Source organism: Octodon degus, unplaced genomic scaffold, assembly GCF_000260255.1.
Source record: "Octodon degus isolate 3935 unplaced genomic scaffold, OctDeg1.0 scaffold00081, whole genome shotgun sequence".
In the NCBI taxonomy this organism is placed as follows: Eukaryota; Metazoa; Chordata; class Mammalia; order Rodentia; family Octodontidae; genus Octodon; species Octodon degus.
The window spans coordinates 3,296,997-3,311,483 of NW_004524657.1; the positions used below are offsets into that span (position 1 = coordinate 3,296,997).

The 14,487-nt window shown below is 44.7% G+C and overlaps 1 protein-coding gene, 1 non-coding gene and 1 pseudogene across 2 annotated transcripts in view; all 3 read left to right on the forward strand.

Annotated features, from left to right (window-relative positions):
• The window catches only part of LOC101590493 (dpy-19 like C-mannosyltransferase 1), a 104,244-nt gene extending 98,451 nt beyond the window's left edge, over window positions 1-5,793 (forward strand). The window contains exon 23 of the mRNA XM_023721293.1: window positions 5,536-5,793. Coding sequence (XP_023577061.1) covers window positions 5,536-5,701 — 166 coding nt within the window. The 3' untranslated portion in view covers window positions 5,702-5,793. The remainder of the gene's footprint in view (window positions 1-5,535) is intronic.
• Window positions 5,794-12,367: 6,574 nt separating this feature from the next.
• On the forward strand, window positions 12,368-14,282 carry LOC101590883 (annotated as a pseudogene).
• LOC111818171 lies at window positions 12,942-13,104 on the forward strand. The gene has a single exon (XR_002822227.1). It is a non-coding gene; the product is annotated as a U1 spliceosomal RNA (small nuclear RNA).
• Window positions 14,283-14,487: the final 205 nt, after the last annotated feature.

Genomic DNA, 14,487 nt, shown 5'->3' on the forward strand with positions numbered 1-14,487 from the left:
CCTGGCACGTCACAAGGCTGTGGGAGTTGGCCTGTCATCCAGGGCCTGTTGGGCATCACATGGGTCCTGTGGGTAGATGAGGCCCCCAGCAGCAGGCTAGAATGACAGTGTCCTTTCTTACTGTTTCACTGCTTATTTGAGTGGGAAAATTTTGAATGACTTTACCATGACCTGCATTCTCTTGGGCTTATACTTTAAGAGACTTTCTGTTTCCATGGAGAAGTTCAATCACCAGGGGACTGACAGATGTCAGGAGGATGGAACACGGCCCCTGTGAATTCTGAAGTTGACTGTGTCACAAAAGAACCAGATGGCAGAGGACAGCAGCCTGTTTTGTTTGTTTTTTTTTTTTCTGTTGCTGGCTCAGGAGGGGCTGGGGCAGCATGTGGTGCCAGGGGTTGAACCGCAGTCCCTGTGCTTGCCTAAGCTTGCCTAAGCAGGCACTTTAGACTGCTGAGCTATCTCACCAGTCACCAAGGGCAGCCTGTTATTAAAAGATGAGCCCTCCATGGCAGGAGGAGGCCAGCACACAAGCAGTTTCACCAGAAATTGAGGATATTTTATAGAACATTATTTTAAAACTCTTCAGTGCTCTTTAGCTAAACCGTGACTTCAGGAGAGTGCGTCCATGCTTAGTTCCCCTTGCCTACTATGGATTTCAGCGGCACATAAGGGTATGAAGGCAAAATGCTGTGCTCATTCAGGCTTTGTTCTCTGACTGGCTTTGCCTCAGCCCCCACCTGTGTGACCTGTTTCCAGCTTCAGCAGCTGCCTACAACAGCTGAGTTTCCTGACAGCTTTTTATCCCAGTTGGGGGTTCGTTGCTGTGGCCTCCTCTCATCCTCAGTTATACCAGTCCCAGACAGCTGGCAGCTGTGTGGACATGAAACCTGGCAGGCTGGTTGGGCCCACAGCACTGGGCAGAGGCTCCTCGCATCCGATCACATGCCATTCACCTCCTCTCATTGCACCTCGTGCTTCATCTGCACCTGCCTGGCACACTGGGAGTGCTGGGTCTGTGAGGCTCAGGGCTATGGCTCAAGAAGTCCACACTTGTGTACAGATACAAGCTCCAAAATGCAGCTGATGCTAATGTGGTAAAGTATTTAGGTAGCTATTTTATTCTCAGTTCTTTGTTTTCTCTCATTAATTACAATAATAGAGTTGACCTAAATTTTTAAAAAAATGTATTTAGGAGAAAATGATTCCTATTTACACTAACTTTTATGTGAGATGGGGCTCTCACCCCGATATTGCCCAGGCTGGCCTCATATCAGACTGCTGAGTATGTGAGACACAGCATGCATTACTGTTATTAAAGATGTATTTGGCTGCCCATGGACCTTCAGGAGCTCGGATAAGGATGAGAGGACATTGTGCACAGTAGACAGCACAAAGACAGCTCTTTGCCTTCTCTTTTTCCAAAGAGGGGTTGAAGTTAGGGAAGTCAGGGCAGTTTTCAGCCCCTATGTCTCACTCGCTATCCTGCTGGCCTTAACCTGCAAGAGAAAATTAGAAGGTGGAAACTGGAGCCCAGCCATGTTATCCTTTGAATTCCTTTTTTTTTTGTGTGTGAAACGGGGGATTGAACTCAGGCTCTTGCACTTGCCAGGGAAGCACTTATTCCACTGAGCCATCTCCCCAGCCCCTATCCTTATCCTTTGAATTCAAGGTCAGTGGAGTTAATATTGGTGAGGACTTGCAATAGATGTGCACTGGAGCCCTACGCAGGAGATGCACACAGGGAGTCTGATGAGGACAAAGTCTGAGGAGAGTACTGTGGCCTTTATGTGCTCATAACAGAAAATTACCACATGTGATTGTTGAGAGACCTAGAATAGTCCTGGTTTTGTAAAAACAACTCCAGGAGGCAGGAGGAGTCTGAGAAAGGGAAAGGATAGGGAGAGGGACAAGGAAGGGAGAGAAGGAGAAACAGAAAGCTTGTCTGGGTTTATGTGCGTGGCAAGCATGGATGGGATACATGCCGTTATTTGTAGAAGTTAATTTGGAGAACTGACATTGGAGATAAAGGTACTTGTTGGAGATGATTTTCTTTTCATTTAATTTTAAAAGAAAAATGAAGACCCATGACAAAAGATAGCAGTTATCAATTCTCTATATTTCTTCATGTACTTTTTCTGTTTCATAAGATTTCTCAAAAATAGGAAAGTACAAACTTTGTCAAACTCTGAGTTATATCTGTAAAGCTATGAACTTTGTCAGACTCTACCAGTTATATCTATAAAACTGTTCCTGATTTAAATGAAATGTCACAGTTATTTTGGAGAATCTATTTAGGCGGATAACACTGGGTACCAATTTCACTTATATCAGTCTTTAGAAAAATATATTGCTTTTAAGATTTAATTATGCAGAAAATTAGTGTATCTTCTCTATAAATTAAGTATGCATACTAATTATAATTTTAAAAATCAGTATATCTTTTTTATATGCTGAGCATAGGACTAGGTACCTATCTTAATTCAACAAATGTATGTCTGGTGTTGTGGCTTAAATCTAGATATCCTCAACTCCTTATAAGTTCATAATCAGAGCTTTTGGAAGATAACTGAATCCTGAGGCTAGTCTAGATGGCTTACTCTTAGAAGGTAGAGTCCGGTCAGAGGAGGTGGGTCCCTGGGTCATGGCCTAGAAGAGTGTCCCAGAGAATAAGACCAATATTTGTCTTAGACAGAGAAGTGGGGTCATCACTGTGACTACTTGACCATGTGGTATAGAAGCCTTTGGAATTGGTTTGCAGGATAAAGAGTTCAGAAAGGTTTGGAGATGCCAGGCAGAGAAGTTTTAGGCTCCTGTAAGCCAAGATTGATGGGAGATTCTATTTGGAGCTCAGGGGACTAGATTAAAAGGTACATGGTGGGGCTGGGGAGATGGCTCAGTAGAATAAGTGTTTCCCTGGCAAGCACAAGGGCCTGAGTTCAATCCCCGGTTCTGCCAAAATTAAAAAAAATAAAAGGCACATGGTAAAGACCAGGCTCAGAAGGTTTCAGCTGTGAGCAAGAACTCCATTGGCTATTGGACTTGAGATTGTGCTATTCCATGGCAAAGTATGGGTCTATACTCTGCTCATGTTCTGAGCCCTAGTGGAGGAGAATGAAAACAAGGGTGGCAGACTAATCTGGTGGAGGAAATTTCAGAGCAGCCCAATGTTTAGCGTGTGGCTTGGGTGCTGTTGGGGCTTTTAGCTAGCTGTATGTTGAGAATTAGGAGGAAAGGACATAGTTGAGTGCTTTTAAGAAGTTTTTAGTTTTCCCACAGGGAAACTCCTGTAAAGTTTGGCTGAGGAGAGCTTGGTTGCTAAAAAAAATTAAAAAGAAATCAGATACTTTACATCAGTACAATAGGAAGGATGCCTTGAGGACATCCTGGGAACCAGCAAAACCCCCTTCTCAGTTACTCTTCTCTTATTGCTGGGACAAATACCTGACACCCAAAATGAAGGAAGGAAAGGTTTATTTAGCTCACAGATATTGGAGGTTTCAGTCCATACTTGGCTGGCTCCAAGGCAGAGCAGCATGTGGCAGAGAGCAACCTTTCATGGTGACAAAGAGCAAGAGCACAAGGGAAAGGGTAGCAGCAGCTCAAGCAGCTAGACAACTTTTCTTCCCCCTTACATTGTAATGCAAATTACCTGCCTCAGTGCAGGTGCAGCATCCACACTCACAATAATCAATCACAAACTCCAGTAGCTGCCCCAAGACTGCATGAGGCTTTGGGGGGGGACACCTAGAACCAAATCATAACAACCCCATATTTCAAAGGTTCAGTGTTTAAGAATTTGCTTCAAAAAGAGAAGCCTAGGGTACCCTACTAGAGAAGGGCCACACAGGAAATCAGTTTCTTAAGATTCAGTTCACAGCTCAGCCACCAGGACATTCTACAGCCGTAATACAAGGGCTCTATTTAAGAACAGCTTATCTCTCTACTTCCCGTTGTCTTTTATCTTACTCTAGTTTTACTCTGGATTTCTCATATAAGACAAGCAATGCAATACCTCAGCTTCTGGTGTATGATTTATTTTAGTTAGCGTTGTGGTCTCAAGGTGCATCCACTGTCTTACAAATGGATCAGCTGCTGAAGAATGCTGCACAGTGAGCACAGCCAGCCCCAGAGGGAGGCCATGTGGACTGTAGCTAGCCGGCCATAGGGGCAGGGCCACTCACGCACCTTGGGGCTTGCATCTTGCCACAGCTTGCCCAAGTGCTGGTCTCAGAGATGCAGGATTTAATGTTCACCTTGCTGGGCTTTGGTCTTGCTTTGGTCCATCCTTTCCTATCCCCCATTACTCCTTTTTTTGAGTAGGAGTGTTTACCCTGTGCCATTGTATGTTGAAAATGTTTAGCTTTCTTTTTGATTTTTACTAGGGCTTGTAGGTAGGACTTCTCATTAAGTTTTAGACTTTGAATGTGGACTTTTCAGCAGTACTGAATCTGTTAAGATTTTGGAGGCTTTTAGAGATGGACTGTGTTTGGCATGATGAGATGAGCTTGAGCCTTTTTTGGGCTGGAGTGGAATGTTACAGTTTTACTCTAGATGTACATCAAAAGCTGTGTGCACTCAGAGCTGGAGGTTTGGGAAGGTGATTGGATCACAGGGGCGTATAGCTGGACTTCCTGTTAGGCACTGGGTCTCTTGGAAAAGACTGGTCACGGGGTCATGGCCTGGAAGGCTTTATCCCCTCCTGACTCCTTCCTTCCTCTTGCTCCCTGGCTGCCAGGAGCCACACAGCTTTTCCCTGCTTTGCCCCTCTTCCATGCCATCTTCCTTGGAGCTGGAAGACAATCAACTGCAAGTATCAGTCAAAATAAAGCTTTCTTCCTTTAGTTGCGTTAGTATTTTGTCCCAGCAACAGAAAAGTGACTGAGACACTTGGGTGATTCTACATTTCACAAATATGGAAACTAAGGCTGAGTGGATATAATTACCCAGCATGTAACTTGACAAATACTTAAAGCAGAATTTGTTCAAAGCCTCTTATATTCCAGCACCTAACCCATGCATTCTGCAAGTGTGGTTCCTTCACTGTGGTCCTTCACCTGCTGCACCCACCTTGTCCTAAAGAGAAGTTGCAGCAGCCTACAAAAACATAAGTAAACACATAATGTGTATGTTTTTTTAAAAGCTAATTTAAGTAGGAAAACAGTGAAGTAAAGTTTGAAATCTTAATTGTGGTCTTTGGGGCCTGCCAGATAGCTGAGCAGACTAAAGTGCCTGCTTAGGCAGAGCACAGCAGCCAGAGTTAAATCCCTGGCCTGCTGTGCCGGCCCTGCCTGCGAGGTGCACCGAGACAGTGATTGAGACTGGGCGTGGTGGCACGCACCTGTAATCTGAGTGCTTGGGAGGCTGCAAAGAGGGGGATCACTATGAGTCCGATCTACATAGTGAGACCCTGTAGACCCTGAGGATCCTATACCAAATACATAAGAATAAATAAATAAATAAATAAATAAATAAATAAATAAATTGTGATTTTTGTATCTGCGGTTGTGTAATGTGTGTTGATTCCTTTTCTAGGCCTGGCTGCAGTATGCCTGAAATTTGGGATGTGGAAGATCCCACCAATGCTGGAAAGACACCCCTGTGTAACCTCTTGGTGAAGGAGTCCAAGCCTCACTTCACTACTGTATTCCAGAACAGTGTTTACAAAGTCCTAGAGGTTATAAGAGTGATGACAATGTGAATTGCTGCTGACAGCCGGTTTGCATCAACCGTGGTCTTAATGTTTTGCTAACAAGTCATGTTTTGTTTTTAATTCAAATCCCAAAATTTGTATAGGCAGCAATAAAATTGGAGGACATTTGATGAGTTTGAGCATTATTCTGGTTGTAACAATGACTTGTGTGCTTACTGATAGATTACTGTTTCAGGGCACTCCTGGAAACTTGCTATGCAAAGAAGTATATGCCTACATTTGACTTACATATGTGTGCTGAAGTGAGCAAAGTGACTTGTGTAAAACTGTGTGCTGGGTAATTGACAGAGATGGTGGGAGAATGTCCATCCTAAAAGGTGCTGGGCTGATTTGGCTTCATGTTGCACCGGTGCCCCTTGCTTTGCCCCCCACCTCCTGCTCCTGAATCTGGTCGGTTACCCACCCACTCAGCACCAGCACTGTGGTGCACGGGTGGGTGTGGTTGTTGTTGTGTGGTGTCTCCCTCTGTTTTTTTTTTTGTTCTCTTGCTCTTGTGATTGAAGCGTTTCCTGGCTATTTTCCTAGGCTCTTAGATCCAGTGGCGAGGACCAAATTCCTTTAACATCCAACCCCTGGCATTATTGTCTCTCCCAGACCTAGTTTTTGTCAGGTAAATGTTGTTTTCTCATCAGGTTGCATATCAAGTACTTGTTCTTGGTTTTAAAAAAAGGTAACTGTGTATTCTCCTCATTTTTAGTATTATTCAGATGTTTATATTTTAATACCTTTAGACCAGTTTAAAAATTTTTCATATTTAATTGTAGGTTAAAGAAAGATTATTTTGAAGAACCCCAAATGTGTCAATATAGAAGCTAATGTATATTTAAGGATATATAATGTGCAGTGGACTGTAGTATCTGGTACTTTTTCTTTTATTATTAAGATAAAATAAAATATGACTAACTTTCTGTCAAAAAAGTAAATAATGATGAATGAGTAGTTTTTCTGTTTTGCTTTCAAGCTTTAAGTCCTGTAATTTTTGCTTCTAAAAATCATCATTGTAATGTGAGGATTGAATGCATTTAGTCTTTTTCATCATTCTTCCTACTTTTTATTTTAAAAAATCTTCAAATGTGCTTTGAATTCCTTGTATAAACTTTTATTTCTTAGAAGCTAATTTGCGTGAAATGAGATTGTTCAAAACACTGAATCATCCTCATTTTGAGAAATGGTTTGGGGGCTTTAATTCTAAGCAAACCTTGACCATGGCTGAGTATGCATTTAATCCCCGTGTTCTGTGTATTACCCACAGGCAGCTTCCCCTCCCTGTGGCTTGTCCTCGGCACTTGGCTCCTTGGGGATTGTCTCTGGGCTCCTCATGGGAACCACGGAAGAGCTGCTCTGTGTAAGCCATAGAACCTGGGGACAGCCTGGTTTAGGGGCACTAGCTGGCCGGCAGCAGGTGGCCACAGACAGCACAGAAGCCAAGAAGTGAGTGTCCTTGCCTGGTCCTGGAGTCCTGGTGGCCTCCTTGCTGGGGGTCAGCATAGGTGACTGGGGACTTATTCTTGGTCTCTTTTGCTCAATGCTTGACAACTTTTATTTCTTAGGGTTTTGCATGTCTTGGAAAACAGGGACGTAGCTGGGGATGTGTGAGTTAAGGACCACATCTGAGCGATGATGTCACAACTTGGAAAAATGAGGAGAGAGTATTTGAGACTGTGGAGAAAGAGCCCCACAGGGGTGGGAACAAAGGAGGACTCTTGGGCTGTCAGCAGTGGTTCCTACCCGAATTGTGTACATCCAGCAATTACGTTTCAGTCATTCAGACTTCTAAAGTTACTCTCTATCTTTGCACCCTGTAACAATTCCTTTTTCTAGCAAGTTCACATGGAAGGACCATTCAGATACCCCATTCAGATACCGTCACAGTCATGTCCTGGGTGGGAAACATTAAAAGTAGCCTAAATTAGTTTTTCAGAAGAATCCTTTTGTAACAGTATTGTTTCATGTCAGCCCCCCCCCCCCAACCCCAGCAAATGATGCTTCTGTTCCTGGGAGTCATTCGGGCAGAGGCTGTGGGCTCTTCCCTGCTGCTGATTACAGACATGGAGTCGCAGTGCATTCTGGGTAAAGCAGTATTAAAGCTCAGTATTTTGCATATTTTTAGGATTTAAAAATATTTTTGTTTTAGTGTGAAGACAGTAAAGGAAGTGATGGAAATAGTTGTTGCTATGATGTATAAGAAAAGCCAAGCTGGGGCAGTGGTTCCACAAAAAGCCAAGCCTCTCCAAACACCCAGCGGAGAGAGTGCCATTGAACCAAGCCAGTGCTGTTAAGGGGAGACTGCACAGGAGTATGGTATTTTTATGAATTTTATGCCACTTGTCTACATGGACTACATGCTAAATAAAAAAGATCATGAAAACATGTCGAAAGTGTTTTTCTTTCCTGTTCTTTTCATTTCCACCAAACTAAATCTGTCATCGTGCAGTGTGGCCAGGTGTGAGTCAAGGATAGGAACAATGACTGAGGCTGACCAGGTTTCTCTTTGGCTTGTCCTGCAGGCAGTGAAGAGTGAAGCCCAGCAGACAGCAGTGGGGGAAAGGCCAGGTGTGGTTTATGAGAGGGAAGAAGAGCTCTCAATAGTTGGGGATTCCCAAGGGGGAAATGGCAAGGAAGTAGCCACATTTCTCAAAGTTTATAGTATGGAATAGCGTTTTGGCATGAAAGGGACAGCAGGACCTGTGGAACAGCAGTTTCCCCTTGCCAGGACTTTGTCCTTTGCCCTCCAGTTAGGCTTGTCTTCCTTGCCTCCACTTCCCTGAGGCTGGTTTCCCTTGCCATTAGTGTATGCACACCTTGCACTTTGATCCTTTATCTGCTGATCTCACTGGGTCCTGCCGGACTCGCTGGCCTCATATATTTACAGCAAAAGTCACATGTTATCATTTCCACAAGGGATGTATATATTAGGGATAATTCCAGAATTGCTGAAAGCAACTTTCACATGCATTTCAGTTAGGTGTCTCAATATAACCTAAATTGTAGCTCCATGATTTTACATTGTTTGGTGTTTGAAAGAAAGGCAGTTTCCTTTGCTCATTTCCATATGACTGACTTCCTTACACTGTGGCACCTTGATTTTGATTTCTGAGGCATGAGGTGTTCTAATGGAAAGATTCCCAAGGTTAGTGGGCATCAGGATCACCTGGAGAGTTCACAGATCACTGTCCGTACCCTAGAAGTCTCAGATTTGGTTGGTCTTAAAGAGGGACCCTAAAATTCACATTATTACCCTGTTATCACCCTTGAGACCAACAGGTTCATAGGCCCAACCAGCGGACCCTGCAGGAGACATGCATTCCTGACAGAATATGCACAGTGGCACCATTAAGACTTTCCCTATATCTACAGCTGATTTTCCGTGGTCCTTTTGAGGTACATGCTTCAAGGGGTCTTGCAAAGCACAAAGAAAACATAATTGTTAACTAGAATAGGGATGCAAGTCATGGGTCATTTAAATATTTGAAAGTTAGCAACTGGACCTTTTAGTTCACACAGGAAAATATCCTGTGAAATAGAAATTTCACTTGTAATTTTAATTTGTCTAGGAGTAAACAGATAAATCCAGTAATGTGTAGGGATTTAAAAGTTTATTTTGCACTCTTTTGTTTTGACCACAGCCATCTTCCAATGTCCCCCCCTAGTAGGGAGCAGCCAAGACTCGGGGGCACAGGCAGCTGCCTACTCTCCTACCTTCCCTTTCTCCTTTATTCCTTATGACAAATGCATTTTCACATCCCAAGTTGAAAAGGATATCATGATACATGAAAGTCTTGCAAGTACTTTTTTGCATTATTTCACGGGAGAAAATTTGAAGGAGTCCAAGTGAATGTAAGAGTTGAAGGGTTTTCTCTAAAGATTTTGAGTCATTATAGTGTAATTAAGAGATAGGATTTTCTTTTATTGTGTAGAGATTAGGATAGCATTGATACTGACTTCCCTTTCAAAGCAAATGTTTCTTATGCTCCATTATCTCTAACCCAAAGCTCTAATTACTTTATACACAATATTGTCAAAGTGACTTTCAAGTAAATGACAGGGATATCTGGTATTCTGTTTTCGAAGGCATGCTCTCTTAAATATAGTCTAATAATCATTTCACTGATTTTTAAGCACCTGAGTGCAGATTTTCTTTCATTGTATGTAAATTTAATACCTTGGGGAGACAACTTCATTTAATAAAATTAGGTTCTTTTACTTACGCTGATTGTTATGACAGCTGAAATCTTTATCCATTTGTTAGGAAAATAGAAACAAGTGTAAGAAATGACCATTTCTGAGTAGATGTGGCATCATGTCACAGCAGTTGGTTTTAAAAGGTACCTGCAGGTCAGCTCCTGAGACCTGGCTTTGACCTGGTGACTGAGTCTTGCTGTCCAGCTAGGCCCTGCTGGTCTTCACTCCTGGTGTCAGCTTCCTGACCAAACATCAAATACAGAGTCTTTCATGCAGGAAAATCCTCTTCCTAGAGAGTGTGACTTACATCACATTCCAGTCTGTGACATTGGTGATGAACTTGGCTTTTTCTGACAAACACCCCTATGGCCATCCTTGTCTCTGCCCACTTGGAGAGCTTCAAACTATACTGAAACCTCTAGGTGTGGTGTACACAGCTGTAATGGCACTCTGGGTGGCTGATACCGTAGGACTGCAAGTTCAAGCCCAACCTGGGTAGTTTGGTGACTTAGGAAGAACCCTGGGAGTTGTTGTACATTGTGAAGACCCTGGGCTCAATTTGCAAAATGAATGAATGGATGAATGTAAAATATTCCCACCCCAGAAAGGTAAGTCTAATTTTTGTTAGAATTACAAGTGATTGTAGGCCCTGAGCGCCTGCCCTGAACCCACCCACCTTGCCTCCTTTTCCTGTCTCTGCCCAAGGGGAGGTTCTGTGAGCAGGTGCCTCCCAGAACACATTCTGTTATTACTTGTGATGGACCATTAATGTTTGTATTAGTTTTACTCATCATGGAGTCTTTTTTTTTTTTTTCATGGAGTCCTATTGAGCAGATTCATGAAGAACAGACTCCATTCGGTTATAGCTCTGCCCTTATCGTGAAGCACGAGGTGGTGTGACAGTATAGGCACAATGTACTTACAAGTCTTGATTAGGGTGTCCATGAGGAATCCAAATATAGCAGCAGAAAGAAAATTAAGAATCACACTGACAAATTAATGTGTATGGAGAATCAAGCCCCGCCGCTTGCTGATGTTTTTCTTGGAACACACTTTACTTGATCAGTAGCCACGCAAATGTCACTTCCTTGGGAAGCCACCTCCAGCTGTGGGCCACACCCCCTCACTCTGCATTACACACCTTTAGCACCTGACTTTTTCCTCTTATACTGCACTGTTACCCGTGAAAGGATGTCTTGCTTCATTGTGCATCTACAGTGCCCCAGCACAGTTCCTGGCAAGTCATATTGCTTAATGAGATTTGAAATAAATCATACTTTGTACTACAATTGGTGAGTTCCAGATGGCAATATAATTATTTTTAAGACTTAAAGCCTCTATATTCTTGCTGTAGAGAAGAAATAATAAAGAAATAGAATCACTTCAGGTGATATTAATATCACAGGGAGGAGAAAACTGTTCTTGACAAACAGCAATGCAGAAATACACCCTGTAGCACCTCTCAGCAAATGCCTAGGAGGGCCTTACAGCAGATACATATGCTTGCCTCCTGGTCCCTAGGCCAGGTCTTCCGTGGCTTCGTGCTGGCAATGTGGAGCCCAGGACATGATGGCCAGCCAAAAGGACGTATGTTCCTAACCAGGGATCAGGAAACCCTGGTGATTTGGGGAAAGTCTGGGAAGAATCATTTCCCAAAGGATGGAAAGAGACTGACGTGTTGTTATTGGGTGATGTCAGCAAAACAAAGGAGGCCCGAGTAAAGTGTCAGGGTAAAGAAGACCGACTGGAAACCTGGCTTCGTTGTTCATAAACTTTGGGAAACAGGGCATGTTTCTTAATTTGAGCATTAGTCTTCTCTTTCCAAATGATGTGTAACCTAGGGCAACAATTAGAAGCAGGAGAAACAGATTGACACAGGAAGAAGTTTTAGTATCCTCTAAGGCATTGATAAAGTAATCAGAGAAAAAGTTAGTATGGAAAGAGATGACCTGCAGAAGAAACAGAACAATCTTTTTGACTTAATGGTCATGCAGCACAAGGACCCAGCACATGAAGAGTATATATATGTTCTCCTTACACACAGGACTTTTCCAAGAAGTGACAACACAGCACCAGTCCAGGAGGCCCGACTTGATCCACTTTGTTTAGTGTAACCCAAGCACCTGGAGCAGGACCTGGCACATACACATGTGAAAGAACCAATGAGATGGGGCCAGACAGGAGTTGTCAAACACAAAGTTCATCTTAGAAAACCCTTATGTTGGAAATCAGTACAAAATGCAGAAACTACATTTCAAGTACAAATTAGTACTAGGGATTGAACAGAGTGCAGAGTTATAGCTCAGCTGTATCTATCATCTATCTCTATCTAGACATATAACATTGGTCTGTAGATCTATGCCTAGATCTGTCCATCAACAAATTCTCCCTCAGCTTCAGCGCAGTGCTAGCCACAGTCTGACAGGAACACGATGGAGCCCAGATGGCGGCCACCAACAGCAATGACTGTAATCCATTGTGGTGCTCATAGATGAACTCTGCAATGAGGATGTTCATCTGTGCTCAGTAGCATCAAGAAGCTGTCCACCCCTGCCTTGGCCCTAGGGGCTGAAAGGACCCAAAGTGAGCTCCTGCCCTTCCTGACAGACAGCCATCTACGATGACGATGAGGTACTCTTGGCACTGGTGGAACAGCTGGGAACCTGCACCACTCTGGTGGGAGGGCCAGAGTACATGCAATGCCCACTGCCACCCCTGGAGTCACAATGGAGGAGACAGTGGTGCGGGACAAGGCCCTGGAGTACTTGCAGGCCATCTCTCATGAGCACTTACCCTTGACCTGGAGACCCACTTCGTGCCACTTCTAAAATGACTGGCGGGCGGCAACTGGTTCACCTTCTGCACCTCGGCCTGAGGCCTCTTCTGCGTGTGCTATCCCCCGCGTGTCCAGTGCTATGAAGGCAGGGCTCCGACAGTACTTTCAGAACCTGTGCTCAGAAGACACCCCCATAGTGCGGCAGGCCACAGCCTCCAAGGTGGGGGAGTTTGCCAAGGTGCTGGAGTGGACAACATTAGGAGTGAGATCGTACTTACCTGGCAGGGGATCATCATGATCATGAAGGTGGTCTTCCCTGGGCAAGGTTTATCCATTGCACTCCGGATATGCTGACCCCTGGTATTTCCCCAAATGTGGGAAACTTGACTGCATAATTTGTGGTAGTGGGGAACTGCCTTCGCACTTTCCCCTGATTATAAAAAAAAAAAAAAAAAAAAAAACAGAATGAGATCATCCCTGTGTTCTCCAACATGGTCTACAATGAGCAGGACTCTGCAGCTGCTGGCAGTGGAGGCATGCATTAACATAGCCCTGCTGCTGCCTCAGGAGGACCTGGAGGCCCTGGTTATGCTCACTCTGCCAGGCATTCAAGGACAAATCCCGGCATCTTCTACACAGTGGCTGGTAAGTTCATAGCGCTCCAGAAAGTGGTGCAGCCTGAGATCAGTAAAACAGATCTGGTCCCTGCCTTCCAGAACCTGATGAAGGACTGGGAGCCTGAGGTGAGGGCTGCAGCCCCTCACAAGGTCAAGGAGTTCTGTACAAATCTCTCAGCGGACTGGCGGGAGAATGTGATCATGCCCCAGATCTTGCCCTGCATCAAAGATCAAGGTCATATGCCAACCAGCATGTCAAGTCTGTCCTGGCCTCAGTTGTCATGGGCCTCTCACCCATCTTGGGTAAAGATAACAGCATTGAGCGCCTGCTGCCCCTCTTCCTGGCTCAGGAAGGATGGGTGCCCTGAGGTGCAACTGAACATCATCACCAACCGGACTGTGTGAATGAGGTGATCGGCATCTGGCAGCTCTCTCAGTCCCTGCTCCCTGCCACTGTGCTGGGATGCCAAGTGGCGGGTATGGCTGGCCATCATTGAGCACATGCCCTTGCTGACTGGGCAGCTGGGACTGGAATTCTTTGATGAGAAACTCAACTCATTGTGCATGGCCTGGCTAGTGGATCATGTCTATGCCACCCATGAGGCAGCCACCTGCAACCTGAAGAAGTTGGTGGAAAAGTTTGGGAAGGAGTGGGCCCATGCCACGATCATCTGCAAGGTGTTAGCCACGTCTAGAGACCCCCAACTATCTGCACCACATGACTACACTCTTCTGCATTAATGTGCTGTCAGAAGTCTGTGGGCAGGATATTACCACCAAGCATATGCTGCCCACAGTCCTGCTTATGGCTGGGGACCCAGTGGCTAACATCCACTTCAATGTCGCCAAGTCCTTACAGAAGATAGGTCCCATCTTGGACAACAGCACCCTCCAGAGTGAAGTCAAGCCCATCCTGGAGAAGGTGACCCAGGACCAGGATGTGGACATCAAGTACTTTGCCTAAGAGTCTCTGACTGTTCTTTCTCTTGTCTGAAGCTGAATGAGAAGTCAATATCAGCCCTGACGTCCACCCTCCAGCACCACCCAGTAGCTCCCTCAGGGAGGCAGTGGGGCCATGGATGGCCATTCTCTGTGAATGGTCAGACCCTGGGCTCCTCCCCTCAGCATGGTTCTTTCTCTACCCAGCCTGAGAAGACTGCTCAGTGTCTGCCTCCCAAGGGAATGGGGAAGCACAGGGT